The 16,780-nt window shown below is 51.8% G+C and overlaps 2 protein-coding genes across 2 annotated transcripts; both read right to left on the reverse strand.

Moving 5' to 3' along the window:
- Positions 1-6,234: 6,234 nt before the first annotated feature.
- LOC311219939 (uncharacterized protein) lies at positions 6,235-7,638 on the reverse strand (the record flags this gene model as incomplete). The annotated part of the gene is made up of 1 exon (XM_084303295.1): positions 6,235-7,638. The coding sequence occupies one exon, from the start codon at positions 7,636-7,638 to the stop codon at positions 6,235-6,237; it is 1,404 nt and encodes a 467-aa protein (XP_084159421.1).
- Positions 7,639-11,824: 4,186 nt separating this feature from the next.
- Positions 11,825-13,639, reverse strand: LOC311219940 (uncharacterized protein; the record flags this gene model as incomplete). Its single annotated transcript, XM_084303296.1, has 1 exon — positions 11,825-13,639. The coding sequence occupies one exon, from the start codon at positions 13,637-13,639 to the stop codon at positions 11,825-11,827; it is 1,815 nt and encodes a 604-aa protein (XP_084159422.1).
- Between the last annotated feature and the right edge of the window lie 3,141 nt (positions 13,640-16,780).

Genomic DNA, 16,780 nt, shown 5'->3' on the forward strand with positions numbered 1-16,780 from the left:
CCTGTGAATTCCCCCAACATGCCGTGTGGTTTCTCTACTTGTCTTTCTCCCCTCAAGTCTGATGTTTATAGCCATTACACTGGCATCGACACACTTACCACTAGTATTCATTGCTGACATTTTTCCTGGCCAACGCTGAAAAACATCAAAGAAAATTGCACTTTTAAATGATCGTTTTTCAAATATTTTGTTTTATTTTATTTTATTTTATTTTATTTTATTTTATTTTATTTTATTTTATTTTATTTTATTTTATTTTATTTTATTTTATTTTATTTTATTTTATTTTATTTTATTATTTTATTTTATTTTTTTTGTCACCTGTACCTGAAGTGGCCACTGTCTGTGACAGGAAACGCACGCCTACAGCTGCCGATGGGGCAAACCTTGCTTGTGAGTAAGCTGTGAGGAAAGCACAGAGGGCAGGGACCATGACCCTGCACCTGATGCCCGGCGTGAGCTCCCCCCGCGGTGCAAAGCAGCGGGCTGCTGCATGCCCAGATCCGCTGCAATCGTCTGTGCAACCTCTGCTTTGTATGTCACAGATAATTACTCAGCTCCTGGCCCAGGGCTGAGCTGCAACAGCCCTGATCTCTCCTTTTCTCTCCCATTAGACTGTGCCATTCCTGCAGTGCTCACTCAGTGTTTTTGCTCATTTTGCATCTTAGCTCCTTCTGCAGACGCAGGAGTTGTGAGGTTTTGGTGGGCAGAGACCGATGGAGCTTCTGAAGCAGAGGGCTGCCTCCCACATGCTATCTGTAAAGAAATGTCTTTAGTTTCTATCCAGAGGAATCAGTCCATGGCTTTCATCAAGATGCCAGATCCATGTTTACCATTTGCTGTGCCTGTTTACAAACAGACGCAGAGGGGCTTTGGCAGGCGCCAACACGCTCTGGGATGCTATCGCAGACCTGCAGCCAGGAAAAGCAAATCTCTCTTACCTCATTGTGATTAGTGGAGGGGAAACGTGCAAGTGCAAACGCACGAGTGTGCATGCCTGCTCTTACACCCAGCCTCTGCATCACCCAGCTTCATGCTGGAGGGATAAGCCCTGCACGTTGGCATGCAAAGAGCAGCAGCCCCAGGGATGGAGGGATCCAAAGAGATGTAGCCCCAGGCCCAGCAGCATTGTGCTCAAACTCTGGGTGCAAAAGCATCCTCCTCTGCTGTGTCTACTTTATTATTGTATCATCTAGCCTGGTTAGCGCCAAGCTCGTGCTGTGCTTGTTGAGATGAGCCTCTAAGAATGAGCTGGGTGGAACAGTGAATAACAGGTCTACATTTCAATTATTTCATTTTTTGGGGGGTGGCGTTAGTGGAATTTTTTTTTTCTTCTTCTTTTTTCTGTTTTGTTTTTGTTTTTGTCAGTTAGTTGAATATCCAAAAAGTTTTTTATTACTCCAGGTTTTACTGGGTCTTCTAGAAGTCTCTCAGAAGTTGTTTGAGCTTTCTGAGTTCTTCACTACCTATGATCCTACCAGGTGAAGCAGGGAAAATAATAGAAATCAATAATGAAGAGGTAGATTTTAGAAATATAAGTAGATGCAAATAAATGATAAGGATGACTAATTTTAGAACGGAATTTATTATGGCTGGTGACAAAATGTTGTGTAATGTTCCCTGCACTACAGGTCTCCAGTCTTACAACATTTTACAGCAAGAAAATACCTGTCATGGCACTGAACAGAGGGCTGGAGCTCAGGGGATTTGGGTTTTTGTAAGGCGTGGTGTTTTATGAACATCAGGGCAAAGTTTTCTGGTTATTTATGGAGGCGAAAGGTTCAAAATCCTCCCAGGTGAGTGAAAGAAGCAATGGTAAAAAATATTTTACAGCAGAATTGTAAATTTAAGTGAGCACAGATCTACGGGTGTTTTTTTCTCTGTTACCAACATTTGGAGGAGTCCAAAAATCCAGAGAACAATCCTGAAACTTGTAACTTTTGGCACATATCAAGTCACAAGGAGGACCTGGCGTTCGAGCCTCCCCCGCACTGCCCCATCAGCACAGAGGAACTGTCTTCTACCTCCACGTAATTTAGGGCCTGATCCTATCAAAAAATGTCATGAAGCAGGTTGCTGCAAGGAAGGAAACCAGCTTGTTCGAGTTGCCTCATGCTGCTGGTGCAAGCAAACGTTTACGTGCTCCAGCTTACGACATCTCTTGCAATCTTGCTGGGACAGGAGCCTGCCGTGTAATTGTTTCCAAGTAAACAGCCTTGCACTCCCAAGGTCACGCTGTAAATAATAATCAGGTGGAAATCACCTGGGCGTTTTGCATATCTGCTTAACGTAGCTTGTAGGGTCTGGCCTGCGCTCCCCTGCCAAGGCTCAGCAGGGCAGAGCGGTTCCTCTTGGTGGAGAAAGCATCAGGGGGAGCTCCAGCATCTCCAAGAGCCACATGGAGCAGCTTCTCCTGCTGGTGAAAGCCGTGCATTTTACTTGTACTAAAGTTAAATTACATTTAGGTCTTGTTGTGAAACATATGTCATATGTAGGGGAAAGTAAATCTTCAAGTAGACTCTTTGAGTATCTGCCTGTGCTATGAATGAAGGAGCCAGAAACTAAAGAAACCATCCTGATACTGAAGTTCCCACAGACAATGAGGCTTTATTTCCCAAGCCATGAGAAAAAGGAGGAAGCCAAACCAACCACCAAAGCATGAAGACCTTTTCCCAGCGGTGCTCCCAACAGCATTACAAGTGCAGCCTGATGTAAGGAATTCAAAGCTCCTGGTCCATGGGAAAAGCCTCGGCGTGGCACATCCAGGGCATGTCTGCATGGGCAGGGGCGGCTGCTGGGTCCTTCATTTCTTCTGGCTGGCGGGCCAGTGGCAGCTCTGCTTGCTCTGTTGGGTCTCAATGTCGGGAATGACCACGGGGCACTTCTGCTGCGTGGCCTGGGAGGACCCAGCACCTCCAGAGCCCAGCTCTGGGCTGGAGAACTCCCCACTGCCATAGCCCGATGCTCCACTAGAGAACCCCAATTCCCCGCTGCTCCCACCTGTGGTTAAAGCATTTTCTCTGTGGCATGCATAGCCTCCATAGCTGGAGCCTCTTCCCGCACCGATGCCCAAATTCCCAGAGTAGCAGCTGGATCCTCCACCACCCCCTGAGCTGCCAACCATTCTCCGTCCCGTGTCCTCGATGCCGTATCCTGCTCCCCGCCGGGTGCTGTAGGCTGGGACTGTGCCTCCTGCAGTGTTCCAGCCGGACATCCCCCCACTGTCACCACTACTTATGATAACAGCCCCGTCCCCGCCACAGCTGTACCCCGCTGAAACACTGCAGGTGGAGGATGCTGGCATGACTGGGCAGGGCGAAGCTTCCCGGCTGCAGGTGACGGAGCCATCCCCGCCAAAGAAGAAGGAGCCCCGTCCCTCAATGCTTGAGGAGCACCCTTGGCATCCTCCGTAGTGGGAGGGGATGTCATTGTTGTAGCCCCTGTTCCGGCGGGAACATCTCCCTCGGAGACAGTGAAAAATCTGAAAGAGGAAAAAGAAAAACTTCACTGCCTCATTTTGTTTCAGGTTTGCACCCTGGCAGGCAGGGAGACTGCAGACAGTGTGGTCAGAAAGGTGTTTCCAGGGCCTGGGGCAATGCCAGGACACTGTTCAGCTCATCTTCAAATACAAGAGCATTTTGACTGTTGCTGGGATGGCTTTTCTGTTTCTAAACCCTAAGCTGTCTTTCTGGAGAATCAGAATCTGAAATACATTCTTTTAACTTCTAATAACCACTACGGTTCCCCCCACTCATCTTCATGATGATCTGGAAAGACAGCACGGATTATCATTGCTTCTGTTTAGAAAGTGCTGCAAGAGCAGGGGATCAAGATTTCCATGCAAGGTGACGTTGCCGTTTGCATTTTTGCAGCCTTTGCGTAGTGTCCCCAGTGGGCTTTAGATAAGGTGAGCAGCCCAGCCATGGGAGTTTTCCTACGTAACCACTAGGAAGTACGATGTAGGCTTGTTATTAAATAATATAAAAAATATCTCTCAAACATGTTGAAAGCTGCAAAGACTCTGCCAGTTATCCTCTGCTGATCCTGCTAGAGACTCAGCTGGGTTTTCAGCCTGCTCGAGCTCATACTCCAGTGACCTGACTTTACTTTGCTTCCCAGTGGTCCAAGGGAGAGTGTAATAAAGCCTGTGCCATAGGAATAAACCATACAGACCCCAAGAACTTTGCTAGGGGTGCTCAGGCAGCAGGGGTCAAGATCTCAAATGAAGCTATCTATCTCCCATAAATATACAATCATAAAGATGAAGAAAAAGCAGACTTACCCTCGTCAGCCATTGGAAACACATTTAGAAGATTAAAGTTGACTGAATGAGGAGCTTTAACACACAGGAACTTTTATATGGCGTTTAGCATATATGGGAAGTGAGACACCCTAAGGAATGGCAAGGATTTATTTACCAATCAAACACTGATTTCAGTGTTTGCTTTGACTCATGACAACTGATCAATATCTTTCCCTTGCACTGCTCACTGTGCTGCATGCGGCGGTAATTGCTACTTCTGCTTAATGATCCTATTTTCTGCTTAATGACCCTATTCCTGTGCTCTTGCCCCAAGCGAGGAGAATGGCTCCTGTCCCCAGCAAGGCAGAAACACTGGGGGAGGTGGGTGGCAGCGTGGGTGCAGGGAAATGCTGAGAATGAGAATTTGGTGAGTGTGGGGCAGAGGGGGGTGGTGCCTGGGTCCAGCTTCAGCATCACTGCCAAGGCGGGTGTGATAAAGGGGTACTCAGAAAGGGGAAGGCATGGGGATGTTTTCATCCAAGGCTGCACCCAGCACCCTCCAACATCTCACTGGTGGTTCTGTAGGGGAATTTTCTGAACCAGGAGCTTGTCCAAAGCAAAGCGGCCAGCTTGGGTATTTGGTGAAGATGCTACAGATACTCTGGGAAAGCTTAGGGACCCTGGAGAGAATTGCAAAGGTGTAAATGTCCTAACACTTAAATCCTCTGTGGCAGGATTACCCTTCAAATGAAGGAGTAACCCACCAGCTGCCTTCCTTTTGCGTACACCCCTCTGTGCCCTTCCTCTGGTTTGGGAAGACCACCGAGTACTGGGGCCTGCAGGGAGGCTGCTCCGTCTGGCCTCAGGGGGCTGTGCGGGGGCCGTGCCGGTGGTGCTACCTGACCCTTGGTGCCCCAGCTTGGCTCTTTCTGGCAAGAGTCTGCTCAGCCCCAAGGTATTTCCCCTTGGGGACGCTGAGTCCCAGCTTTGGCTCAAGGCCAAATCTACCAGGCAGTAAGCAAAGCAAAGGGGTGGTGCTGCTGTGCTTGGTATTGCATTTAGTAGAAGGTTTCCAGAGCTTGGGCAAGGAGGGATTAAGGCCTGGAGGCGTGCTGCGGTGTGTTCAGTGGCCTAAGGGATGTGCTGCTGGCTTTATTTCCTTCTGCCTGGCCCAGGGCTGGCTCAGCCAGCACAAAGGCCCACCTCTGCACAGAACCCCTCTGAGCTTTGGGAGCAATGGGGAAGAGCAAAGACATGGACATTGGCATGGAATTATCAGCCACTCTGGGTGGTGACAGCTGCTAGCATGGCTCATCCCTGGTGTTTGAACTTCAGGAGCAAACGTGAGGAGCTCAGCTGCATCCTCTCACAGCTCTGCATTGCTCTGGGAGCATCCTCACATTCTGCAGTCCTGGGAGGGGGCTAGGGTCTGGGATGGCTGGGAGCGGGAAGCACCCTACAGAGGTGTTGCAGGGACACAGGGAGATGTGCATGCTTGGTGTTTTAGGCAGTGCTGTTGCTCTGTTTTGGAGCCTAGGGGAAACAAAAGGTGCAACAGTGGCTCGGGCTGTGAGATGGGTGGCTTTAGTGCTCACTTTGTGGCAAAGCACTGCTGAACCGACCATCTCCTCCACAGAGAGGTGGCACATGATTACTCAGATATTATCCTAGCTGCCAAGAAAGTGAGGAGCTGGGTGAGAATACAAGAAATAAGAAACTGCAAACTAAGTCTGCTTTGCGATATGATTACATTTATTAGCTTTACACATGATCTTTGAAAAAGCAGGTGTCCGATCAAAGATGTCCCAAAGCCAGCAGCAGGGCAAAAGGCTGATGATCATGGAGTTCATGGCATGGGGAGGCAGCACCAAGGGATGAGAGGAGAAGAGGACACGCTGAGAGGAGGCTGGCAAACAGCCAGGCCTGAGAGGGAAAGCAGTGCGGTGGCAGAGGCGGGGCTGTTGGTGCTGAGCACTGAGCTGCCAGGGCTGTTACTTGTGGCTGGGGGGCCAGGGACAGGCCTGCTTGCTCTGATGTCCCTGGGTGCTGGGAATGACAATGGGGCATTTCTGCTGCATGGCCTGGGAGGAACCGCCACTGCCCCCGCCGGAGCCGATGATGATTGTGTGGCCCGAGGAACTGCCACTGCCCCCACTGGAGCCCCCACTGCAGCAGCATCCAGAGGAGCCACCTCCTCCACCTCCGGAGCTCACAACGATCTTCTGGCCAGATCCTCCACTGCTGCTGCTGTATCCTCCTCCCATGCCGTAGCCTGAGGAGCCCCCACTGCAGCACCCAGAGGATCCACCGCTGCTGCTTCCACCTCCGACAATTATGATCTTGCCTCCTGAAGAGCCACCACTGCTGGACCCTCCACCGCAGCACCCAGAGGAACCACCACTGCCTCCACCTCCAATAATGCTCTTTGATCCTGAAGAGCCACCGCTGCTGTATCCTCCTCCCATGCCGTAGCTGGATCCTCCACCACAACACCCAGAGGATCCACCACTGCTGCTTCCACCTCCGACAATTATGATCTTGCCTCCTGAGGAGCCACCACTGCTGGATCCTCCACCGCAGCACCCAGAGGACCCTCCACTGCCTCCACCTCCAATAATGCTCTTTGATCCCGAAGAGCCACTGCTGCTGTATCCTCCTCCCATGCCGTAGCTGGATCCTCCACCACAACACCCAGAGGAACCACCGCTGCTGCTTCCACCTCCTACAACTATGATTTTGCCACCTGAAGACCCTCCGCTGCTGGATCCACCACTGCAACACCCAGAGGACCCTCCACTGCCTCCACCTCCAATAATGCTCTTTGATCCTGAAGAGCCACTGCTGCTATATCCTCCTCCCATGCCGTAGCTAGAGGAGCCTCCACCACAGCATCCAGAGGACCCTCCACTGCCTCCACCTCCAATAATGCTCTTTGATCCTGAAGATCCACCACTGCTGTATCCTCCTCCCATGCCAGAGCCTGAGGAGCCTCCACCACAACACCCAGAGGATCCACCGCTGCTGCTTCCACCTCCAACAATTATGATCTTGCCTCCTGATGATCCACCACTGCTGGATCCTCCACCGCAGCACCCAGAGGACCCTCCACTGCCTCCACCTCCAATAATGCTCTTTGATCCCGAAGAGCCACTGCTGCTGTACCCTCCTCCCATGCCATAACCAGAGGATCCTCCACCACAGCAGGATCCCCCTCCTCCACTGCCGGAGCTCACAATGACCTGGGCAGAGCCCCCACTGCTGCCTCCACAGCAAGAGGAGCCCTGTGCCTGGTAGCTGGAGGAGCTGCCCCCGTGGCAGCACGAGCCCCCACTGTGGCACCCGCCGGACTGGGAGGACGTCTCATGGCAGCCTCCGGAGCTCTGTCGGGAGCACATCTTTGAGCAGCGACCCTGCAAAGAACAGAGCTGTTATTCAGGAACCCCTCAGAGATGCTGCTGAGGTGTCATGGCAAACCCAAATTCTTGCATTATCCCATCTGCCTCATCTTCTCCAGTCCTATTTCAATGTCAGCTTCATAAATCCCCTCTCCTTTGAGAGACAGCGGGGAAGACCTGCACTGATAACCTCCTATGGTCTGTCCCTCTGATCACACCATGTACAGAAAAATGCCGCACGCAGGAACATGGAGAACATCCCCAGAGATTTGCGTGCTTGTTCAGACAAGCTCAGAGCCGGCATTCTGTGAAAAGCTTAGTCCGACTGGAAATCCTTCTGGATTTACAAGCTGCTAAAACCTGCGGTTATCAAAAACCTGGCTGTGGCTGAGTATCCTGAGGGTGCCAGGTACAGCCCCTTCTGTAAGGGAGGCAGTCCTGCAGGCACACCACAAAGGTTTTGTAGAACTGAAGTCGAGCTGGCACGGTTCCCCATTTCAAAGCATGCCCCAAGACCGCAGGTAGAGTGACCTCTCTGAGAAAGGATTGGGAAAGTTCCCTTGTCAAAGGCTTACCTTCCGTGCAGCTGGAAATGCGTGCAAGGCTTGGAGGTAGGCGAATGAGGAGCTGTCGGATACGTTAGCTTTTATATCGAACCAACGGGGCTCTTAAGGGAAGTGAGACACCCTAAGGAATGCTGATAGATTTATTTACCGAGCCTGGCTTCACCTGCCTCCCTTGACTCACTTGCTGCAGATAGGTGATACAGAGGTGATCAATGATGTACCAATTACGTTTTGAACCATAGTTGCTATTTTTAGTTAATGATTAACTTCCGGGAGCCTCGCTCTGATATGTTGAGGGTCAATATCTCCTGGGGGTCTGACCCCCAGGACAAAGAGGGGGCTCCCTACTCCTTTCCCCTTGTCTGCAGCCTCTTGGGTGCTCATCAGAGAGTGGAGGCAGAGCAGATGCTAAGGGTTGGAGGCTGCAGCAAGGCAGGGCTAGGTGGAAGGACGAGGGCAAAGGATGTGCTGGAGCAGAGTCCTGAGGGGCCTGGGGGAGGTCTGTGCTCAGCTCCAGCTTCCCAGGTGCCCTGATCACTGGGCTGAGTGATCAGGGCCGGTAAAGTCTTGAAATATTTCCTTCTGCAAAAGCTCATTTGAAGGTCATCAAGATCCTACCCTTGGAAATGCACAGCACACTGAGTGTTTCCTCTGTCTCCGGTCATCTTCTGGAGGTGCTGCTTTGCTGGACAGCCCCCCTGCAGCTGAGGTTAGGGGGGCATCTGTATGTTTTGCTGTGAAATGTGCCTTTCTGGAGAAGAACACTTTGTCAGCATGTAAACTGCAGCACGGGCTGCCATGCTTTGCAGCACCTTCATCCTTCCACTGCGTCACGCATGCTTGGAGGCTGACGGTAGCATCCACCCTGACAGAGACGGAGTAGAGGAAGGTATAATTGGGTGGTTTTAGCTGAGAGGATGCATGACGGTGGCAACAGGTTGCCCAGCCCTTTCATGATGAACATAGTTTTGGGCACACATGCAGCTCTGGTGGCATGGGGACAGGACCATCAGCCTTGTCTCCAGGCAAGGGGGTGCAGGGGTTTTCTTGCATTTTGCTTTGGACTCCCTCCAGTAGCTTAAGCCCTGCTCCAGTCACCGAAGGGAAAGCTAAGGTCTCATAACAACTTTGGCTCTCAGCCGTGAAGTGTGGGTGTCACGCTATGGAGCATCACAACACCTTGATCCCTGGATTTAACCTGTAGGGACTTGCACAGAGGGGCATCCAGGATTTGTGGCTCATCAGGACCCGGGCTGTGAGGGAAAGCTGTGGAGGCTTTTGGCAGGGGTGGCAAGAAGTGCTCCTGCAAGCACCGTGCCACCTGTGTGCACGCAGACCTCGTGCAAAGGCTGGAAACATGGAGCCTGTGACACGTGCACATGTGTGCTGCTCAGCCCACGTGGAGGAACAGTGTGGCTGGAACCACTGCTGCAGGATGGGTGCCCATCAAACCCCTCTGGTTAAAGAGCTGTTATGATACATATGTTGGGTAAAGGCCAGGTGGGATGCAAAATGCTTCATGGGGAGACTGACCCAAATTTGGGCCACCCTGCTTTGCAGTGTCTGGGTCTGTCTGGGATGGAGTTAACTTTCCCGGCAGCAGCCTGTACAGTGCTGTGCTCTGCACGTGTAGCTAGAACAGCACTGGTATCATACCAGTGTTGTGTCTGCTGCTGAGCAGTTCTGGCACAACATCAGGACTCCTTCCAACCCCTCAGAGCCAGCAGGTTGGGGGTGGGCAGGAGGGGAGGAAGGAACATCACCAGGGCAGCCGACCTAAACCAACCATAGGGATATTCCATACCAGGTGGTGTCACACTCAGCAATAAAAGGTGGAAAGAGGAAGAAGAGGGGAGGAGTGGGCTCTCGTTGTGAAAACGTCAGTCCTCCTGAACAGCGGCTATGTGCGTTCAGGGGCATGGCCAAGCATTGCTTGTTGGTGGGAAGCAGAGAGTAATTTCTTTCCTCTGCACTTACACATGGCCTTTGCTTGTTTATTTATTTATTGATTTATTTATCCCTTTCCCCTTTTCCCCCTTTCTCTTAGTTAAATTATATAATTAATTATAATTAATTTTCCCTTAATAATACTTTTCCCTTTAATTAAATTATCCTTATCTCAACCCATGAATTCTCTCCTTTTCTTCTTCCACTCCTCTTCTGAGGGGGGGGGGAGTGGGAGAGTGGTTGTGGCAGAGTTCAGCTGCCCAGCAAGGTAAAACAACCACAGGCAGTGTCTGGGTTCTTTTCTGTGTGGTGGACTCATTGTGCTCAGGACAGGCAGGCAGGTTTTGTTATCCTTCAGTCATGGCACTGCAAACTGGCATGGCACTTGCTGTAGCGAGGTGGGGCTTGGCCTGTTCTCCCACGTGCCTGGTGACAGGACGAGGGGGAATGGGCTTAAGTTGAGCCAGGGGAGTTTTAGGTTAGATGTTAGGAAGAACTTCTTCACTGAAAGGGTTGTTAGACATTGGAACAGGCTGCCCAGGGAAGTGGTGGAGTCACCATCCCTGGAAGTCTTCAAAAGACGTTTAGATGTAGAGCTTAGGGATATGGTTTAGTGGAGGGCTGTTAGCGTTAGGTTGGAGGTTGGACTCGATGACCTTGAGGTCTCTTCCAACCTAGAAATTCTGTGATTCTGTGATTCTGTGATTCAAACACCTCAAGGGACGGTGCCTTGGTGTGTGTTGGTGGAGACTGAGAAGAACCTCGGCCAGGTCCCGCCGTCCATTTCCCCAGCTGCTTTCTTCATGCATGGCAGTGCTGACCTGGATGGCATTGGTCACAATGAAGATACCACTGGCATAAGGGGAGCTCTCCAATTTTTCTGCACACACACAATCTGATCAGTTTTAAACCTTCAAGCATTTGCATGACTGTTGATCACCTCTGGAAAATTACCCTTATATGCCTAACGTTGTTACCTGCCTACCAGCTGTGTGTGGGAGATGGACACAGAAACCTTTAGCATAAAGTTTACTGAACACAAGACCGAATGACATCTATTCCGAAGATGTCTGACTTAGGCACAAATGCTGCTGTATGTTGCCTACCAACATGCGTGGTTTCCTTGTGATAAAACTCAAGAAATGGAGAACATAAAACCCTGGCTGAGTATTTCCAAAGGATGCTGCTGCCTGCACTGAAATCCCAGCAGCAAAACCCAGAGCTTGTGCTTGGCTTCCTCATCTGGGAAGGGGAAACAGAGATGGAGCTCTTCCCCAGGTTAAGTTACAGCCTTGGTGAGCACTATTAGCAAGACTGACACCAAACTCTCCTTAAGCAACAAGATCTCTCTCAAGCAAGACCTGTTAACATGCATCTGTTCTGGCACTGCAGGCAGATTTCTCAGCTGAATGTGTTTGATGCATTTTTTAACTATCTGAAAGCAAATGGGGAACTGTCAAAGAATAAAAGCAACTTTGCAAAACCAGTTCTTTTTAAATGCAGTAGATTTTTATTATTTTATGTTACAATGAAGGGTGACAAAAGTCTTCTGGGAGTTCACAGCATAGTGATGGTACATGAGGGGAAGAGATGAGGACACGCTGGAAGGAAATGAGCAAGCTTGTAAGACAGAGGCATGGCTGTTGGTGCTGAGCACTGAGCTGCCAGGGCTGTTACTTGTGGCTGGGGGGCCAGGGACAGGCCTGCTTGCTCTGATGTCCCTGGGTGCTGGGAATGACAATGGGGCATTTCTGCTGCATGGCCTGGGAGGAACCGCCACTGCCCCCGCCGGAGCCGATGATGATTGTGTGGCCCGAGGAACTGCCACTGCCCCCACTGGAGCCCCCACTGCAGCAGCATCCAGAGGAGCCACCTCCTCCACCTCCGGAGCTCACAACGATCTTCTGGCCAGATCCTCCACTGCTGCTGCTGCATCCTCCTCCCATGCCGTAGCCTGAGGAGCCCCCACCGCAGCACCCAGAGGATCCACCGCTGCTGCTTCCACCTCCGACAATTATGATCTTGCCTCCTGAAGAGCCACCACTGCTGGACCCTCCACCGCAGCACCCAGAGGAACCACCACTGCCTCCACCTCCAATAATGCTCTTTGATCCACCACTGCTATATCCTCCTCCCATGCCGTAGCCTGAGGAGCCCCCACCGCAGCACCCAGAGGAACCACCACTGCCTCCACCTCCAATAATGCTCTTTGATCCTGAAGAGCTACCGCTGCTGTATCCTCCTCCCATGCCGTAGCTGGATCCTCCACCACAACACCCAGAGGATCCACCGCTGCTGCTTCCACCTCCGACAATTATGATCTTGCCTCCTGAGGAGCCACCACTGCTGGATCCTCCACCGCAGCACCCAGAGGACCCTCCACTGCCTCCACCTCCAATAATGCTCTTTGATCCCGAAGAGCCACTGCTGCTGTATCCTCCTCCCATGCCGTAGCTGGATCCTCCACCACAGCACCCAGAGGAACTACCGCTGCTGCTTCCACCTCCTACAACTATGATTTTGCCACCTGAAGACCCTCCGCTGCTGGATCCACCACTGCAACACCCAGAGGACCCTCCACTGCCTCCACCTCCAATAATGCTCTTTGATCCTGAAGAGCCACTGCTGCTATATCCTCCTCCCATGCCGTAGCTAGAGGAGCCTCCACCACAGCATCCAGAGGACCCTCCACTGCCTCCACCTCCAATAATGCTCTTTGATCCTGAAGAGCCACTGCTGCTGTATCCTCCTCCCATGCCGTAGCTGGATCCTCCACCACAACACCCAGAGGATCCACCGCTGCTGCTTCCACCTCCGACAATTATGATCTTGCCTCCTGAGGAGCCACCACTGCTGGATCCTCCACCGCAGCACCCAGAGGAACCACCACTGCTTCCACCTCCAATAATGCTCTTTGATCCCGAAGAGCCACTGCTGCTATATCCTCCTCCCATGCCGTAGCTAGAGGAGCCTCCACCACAGCATCCAGAGGACCCTCCACTGCCTCCACCTCCAATAATGCTCTTTGATCCCGAAGACCCACCGCTGCTGTATCCTCCTCCCATGCCAGAGCCTGAGGAGCCTCCACCACAACACCCAGAGGATCCACCGCTGCTGCTTCCACCTCCAACAATTATGATCTTGCCTCCTGATGATCCACCACTGCTGGATCCTCCACCGCAGCACCCAGAGGACCCTCCACTGCCTCCACCTCCAATAATGCTCTTTGATCCCGAAGAGCCACTGCTGCTGTACCCTCCTCCCATGCCATAACCAGAGGATCCTCCACCACAGCAGGATCCCCCTCCTCCACTGCCGGAGCTCACAATGACCTGGGCAGAGCCCCCACTGCTGCCTCCACAGCAAGAGGAGCCCTGTGCCTGGTAGCTGGAGGAGCTGCCCCCGTGGCAGCACGAGCCCCCACTGTGGCACCCGCCGGACTGGGAGGACGTCTCATGGCAGCCTCCGGAGCTCTGTCGGGAGCACATCTTTGTACAGCAACTCTGCAAGGAAGATCATGCTTGTTACCCAAAGGAAGCCACTGTTGACACGGACCCCAGGCAGCAGCACCAGTGTGCCACTGCAAGCAGAGCCTCTGGAGTCACCAAATGCCCTTTCCTTTATGTACTTTGTTATCCATCCATCCCAATCACACATAAAGCCTTTTGCTGACAGTAGAGACCCTATAGCTAATCAGCTGTTATTTTAGAGTCTTTTATCTCATAGATATTCCATCTAGATCTCTATCCTCCTGGAACACTATTTCCAGTATCATGGGATGATCCTGCTTCTAGTGATATCCACAAAAAGCTTAAATTCACCAAAGCAACCTTCCTGACCTTCAAGCCACCACCCATCAGGCATACTCCACCAAAACATTTCTGTTTTGTAAGCACAAATATTCGAGAAACATTGCTCCCTTCAGCAGAAATGGACTTACCCTTCCCTGTTCTGGCAACACAGAGAGCAGAGCAAAGCTGAGCGAATGGAGCACCTGGGAGACTCAGCAACCTTTATACCATTTCTAGTTTTCCTAATTGGGATGTGAGGCATCCAGAGGAATGGCGATGGGTGGATTTACAAAACAAACTGTTCTCCATCAACCTACTTGTCCTGAGTCATTGAATCAGATCGATGCCTCTCTGGTGCATCACTTCCTAGGCTACTTGAAGTCTGGCTGTGGATATCATGTGAGCTCTGCCCTGTGGTTGAGGGCGAAGGCTAGGGCTGTGGGGCTGCAGCTAGAGCCCCCCACCCCTGCTGGGAGAGGCTGATGGGGTGGCGGGTGGCAGCTGAAGTGACACTGTGTTTATTGAACATGATGGGCTATGGAGATGCCCAAGGGAAAGGAGAGAGCTGCATTGGGTAGGACTGCAGCCATGAGGCAGCAGAGGGGGGCAGAAGGTTCCCCATGACTGGACCACCCCAGCATGCCCGTCCTGCCTGCATTGTGATGTCCCTTGCAGGAGGGGACGCTGCCCCTTGCAGGTGGGGTGAAGACATCCAGCCAGGTGCTTGGGGCAGGGGTCCTGGCTTCAGTCCCTGCCTGCCCATTGGTGCAGCTGGCTGGACTCCTCGCATCCTGATTGGTGAAATCTGGGTGCCCTGGGTTCTGACTGGTGCAAGCTGGATGCTCTGGGTGCTGATTGGTGCAGGCTGGATCCCCTGGATGGGGCAGGCAGGGGATGGGGTACTCCTGTGCCAGCCTGGGCTGTGGTGGCCGAGCTGGGTGCTGGGGCTGAAGATGGGACAGCAGCAGGGACACCTCGCTTTCACCTCGGTTCCCCAGCACCTCTTGCTCTGATATTTACCCTCAAGGGCTATTTTTCTTTTAAATTTTAACTTGCCAGCCTGTTCGAAGTAATGGTAAATGGGAGTGGAGAGGCTGAGCTGCCTGCCAGAAGAATTAAATGTTACTGTTTATTTCCATTCCATATTGCAACTGCTAATTGCCAGAATATACCACATCAAAGAAAGCACTTCCCATAGGGAAACTCCCAATGAAGACTCATACCTGGAGCGATGTTTTACTCCTGCATGAATGAGGAGCTCCCTACTTGCTCCAGGCTCAACAAACTCCACCCTTGGAGGGGCTGCCTGCAGTCCCGCCCCTGCTGCTGGCTGCACCAGGGGGTCAGAGCTGGAGCTGGAGTTTGACAGACCCCTCCTTTCTCTCTCAGCAGCTGCTTGGTGCATCTGTGAGCACTGAGAGCTCCTTCACTGTGCACGTGCAGGGGGCTCAGCCTCACACCTGTAATGCTGCCTTGCAATTCTTTGTGCTACAGGATAAGAGTTTTTGCATCTTTCCTCTCCTAACTTATCTACACCTTCCTCTGGCATTTCATGGTAGCTGGGTGAGGTAGAGAGACTGCTTGCAATATTTAACTTTGTGGGACCTTGTCTGATGGGTCAGGGTCAGGTGTATCAATTGACATTAAAAGATGACCTGAAATATTTACAGAATCCAAGATCTCTTTTACAGTGGGTGTTCAATGCACTTGTACTCTGGAGTTTTATTACAACGACATCACCTCAGAAGAAAATTATCATAAGGGAAATAATGCAAAATACATGGTGTAAAACAAAATCCAACCACTTAGACACTGAAGCTCTCTAGAGCGGCAGGTTTTATTATCTTGTGCAAGTGTTAGAAAGTTGAGGCAGAAAATGGACATATCAAACAACCTGCATGAAGGTGCAAGTTACTGATACACACCACCAGAGGTTCTGGTCAGCTGGAGAGGTGAAGAGAAATATTCCAATGAAGAGGAAGAAGGAACCACACGAGTATTCTTACATTTAATAGAGAAAGAAATAAATGTGACGTTTATATTCTGGGCTTTCTTGTTACAAAGTTCTCTTCTAAAGCCACTACTTATGTTTAGTCTGTGGTGGCCAGGAGATTGGTTGGGTTTGCTGCTGAATGGACATACCCCCAGAGCTCGATGAACCACCTCCACCACCACCTCCTCCAAAAGAAGAGGAACCCTCGCTCTGGCCAGAACCACCTCCTCCAATAATACAGATGGATCCTTGGCCCTGGTGGCCAGAACCACCTCCTCCTCCTCCACCACCTCCACCTCCACCAATAATGCAGATGGGTCCTTGGCCTTGGTGGCCAGAACCACCTCCTCCACCTCCTCCTCCACCTATGCAGATGGGTCCCTGACTCTGGTGGCCAGAACCACCTCCTCCTCCTCCACCTCCACCAATAATGCAGACAGGTCCTTGGCCTTGGTGGCCAGACCCACCTCCTCCACCTCCTCCACCTCCTCCTCCTCCTCCACCAATGCAGATGGGTCCTTGGCCCTGGTGGCCAGAACCACCTCCTCCTCCTCCTCCTCCACCTCCACCAATAATGCAGACGGGTATTTGGCCTTGGTGGCCAGAACCACCACCTCCTCCTCCTCCACCACCTCCACCAATAATGCAGACAGGTCCTTGGCCTTGGTGGCCAGACCCACCTCCTCCACCTCCTCCTCCTCCTCCACCTATGCAGATGGGTCCTTGGCTCTGGTGGCTGGAACCACCTCCTCCACCTCCTCCTCCACCTCCACCAATAATGCAGATTGGTCCTTGGCCTTGGTGGCCAGACCCACCTCCTCCACCTCCTCCTCCTCCTCCACTTA

This window comes from Netta rufina (genome assembly GCF_964035555.1).
Source record: "Netta rufina genome assembly, chromosome: 29".
Classification (NCBI taxonomy): domain Eukaryota; kingdom Metazoa; phylum Chordata; class Aves; order Anseriformes; family Anatidae; genus Netta; species Netta rufina.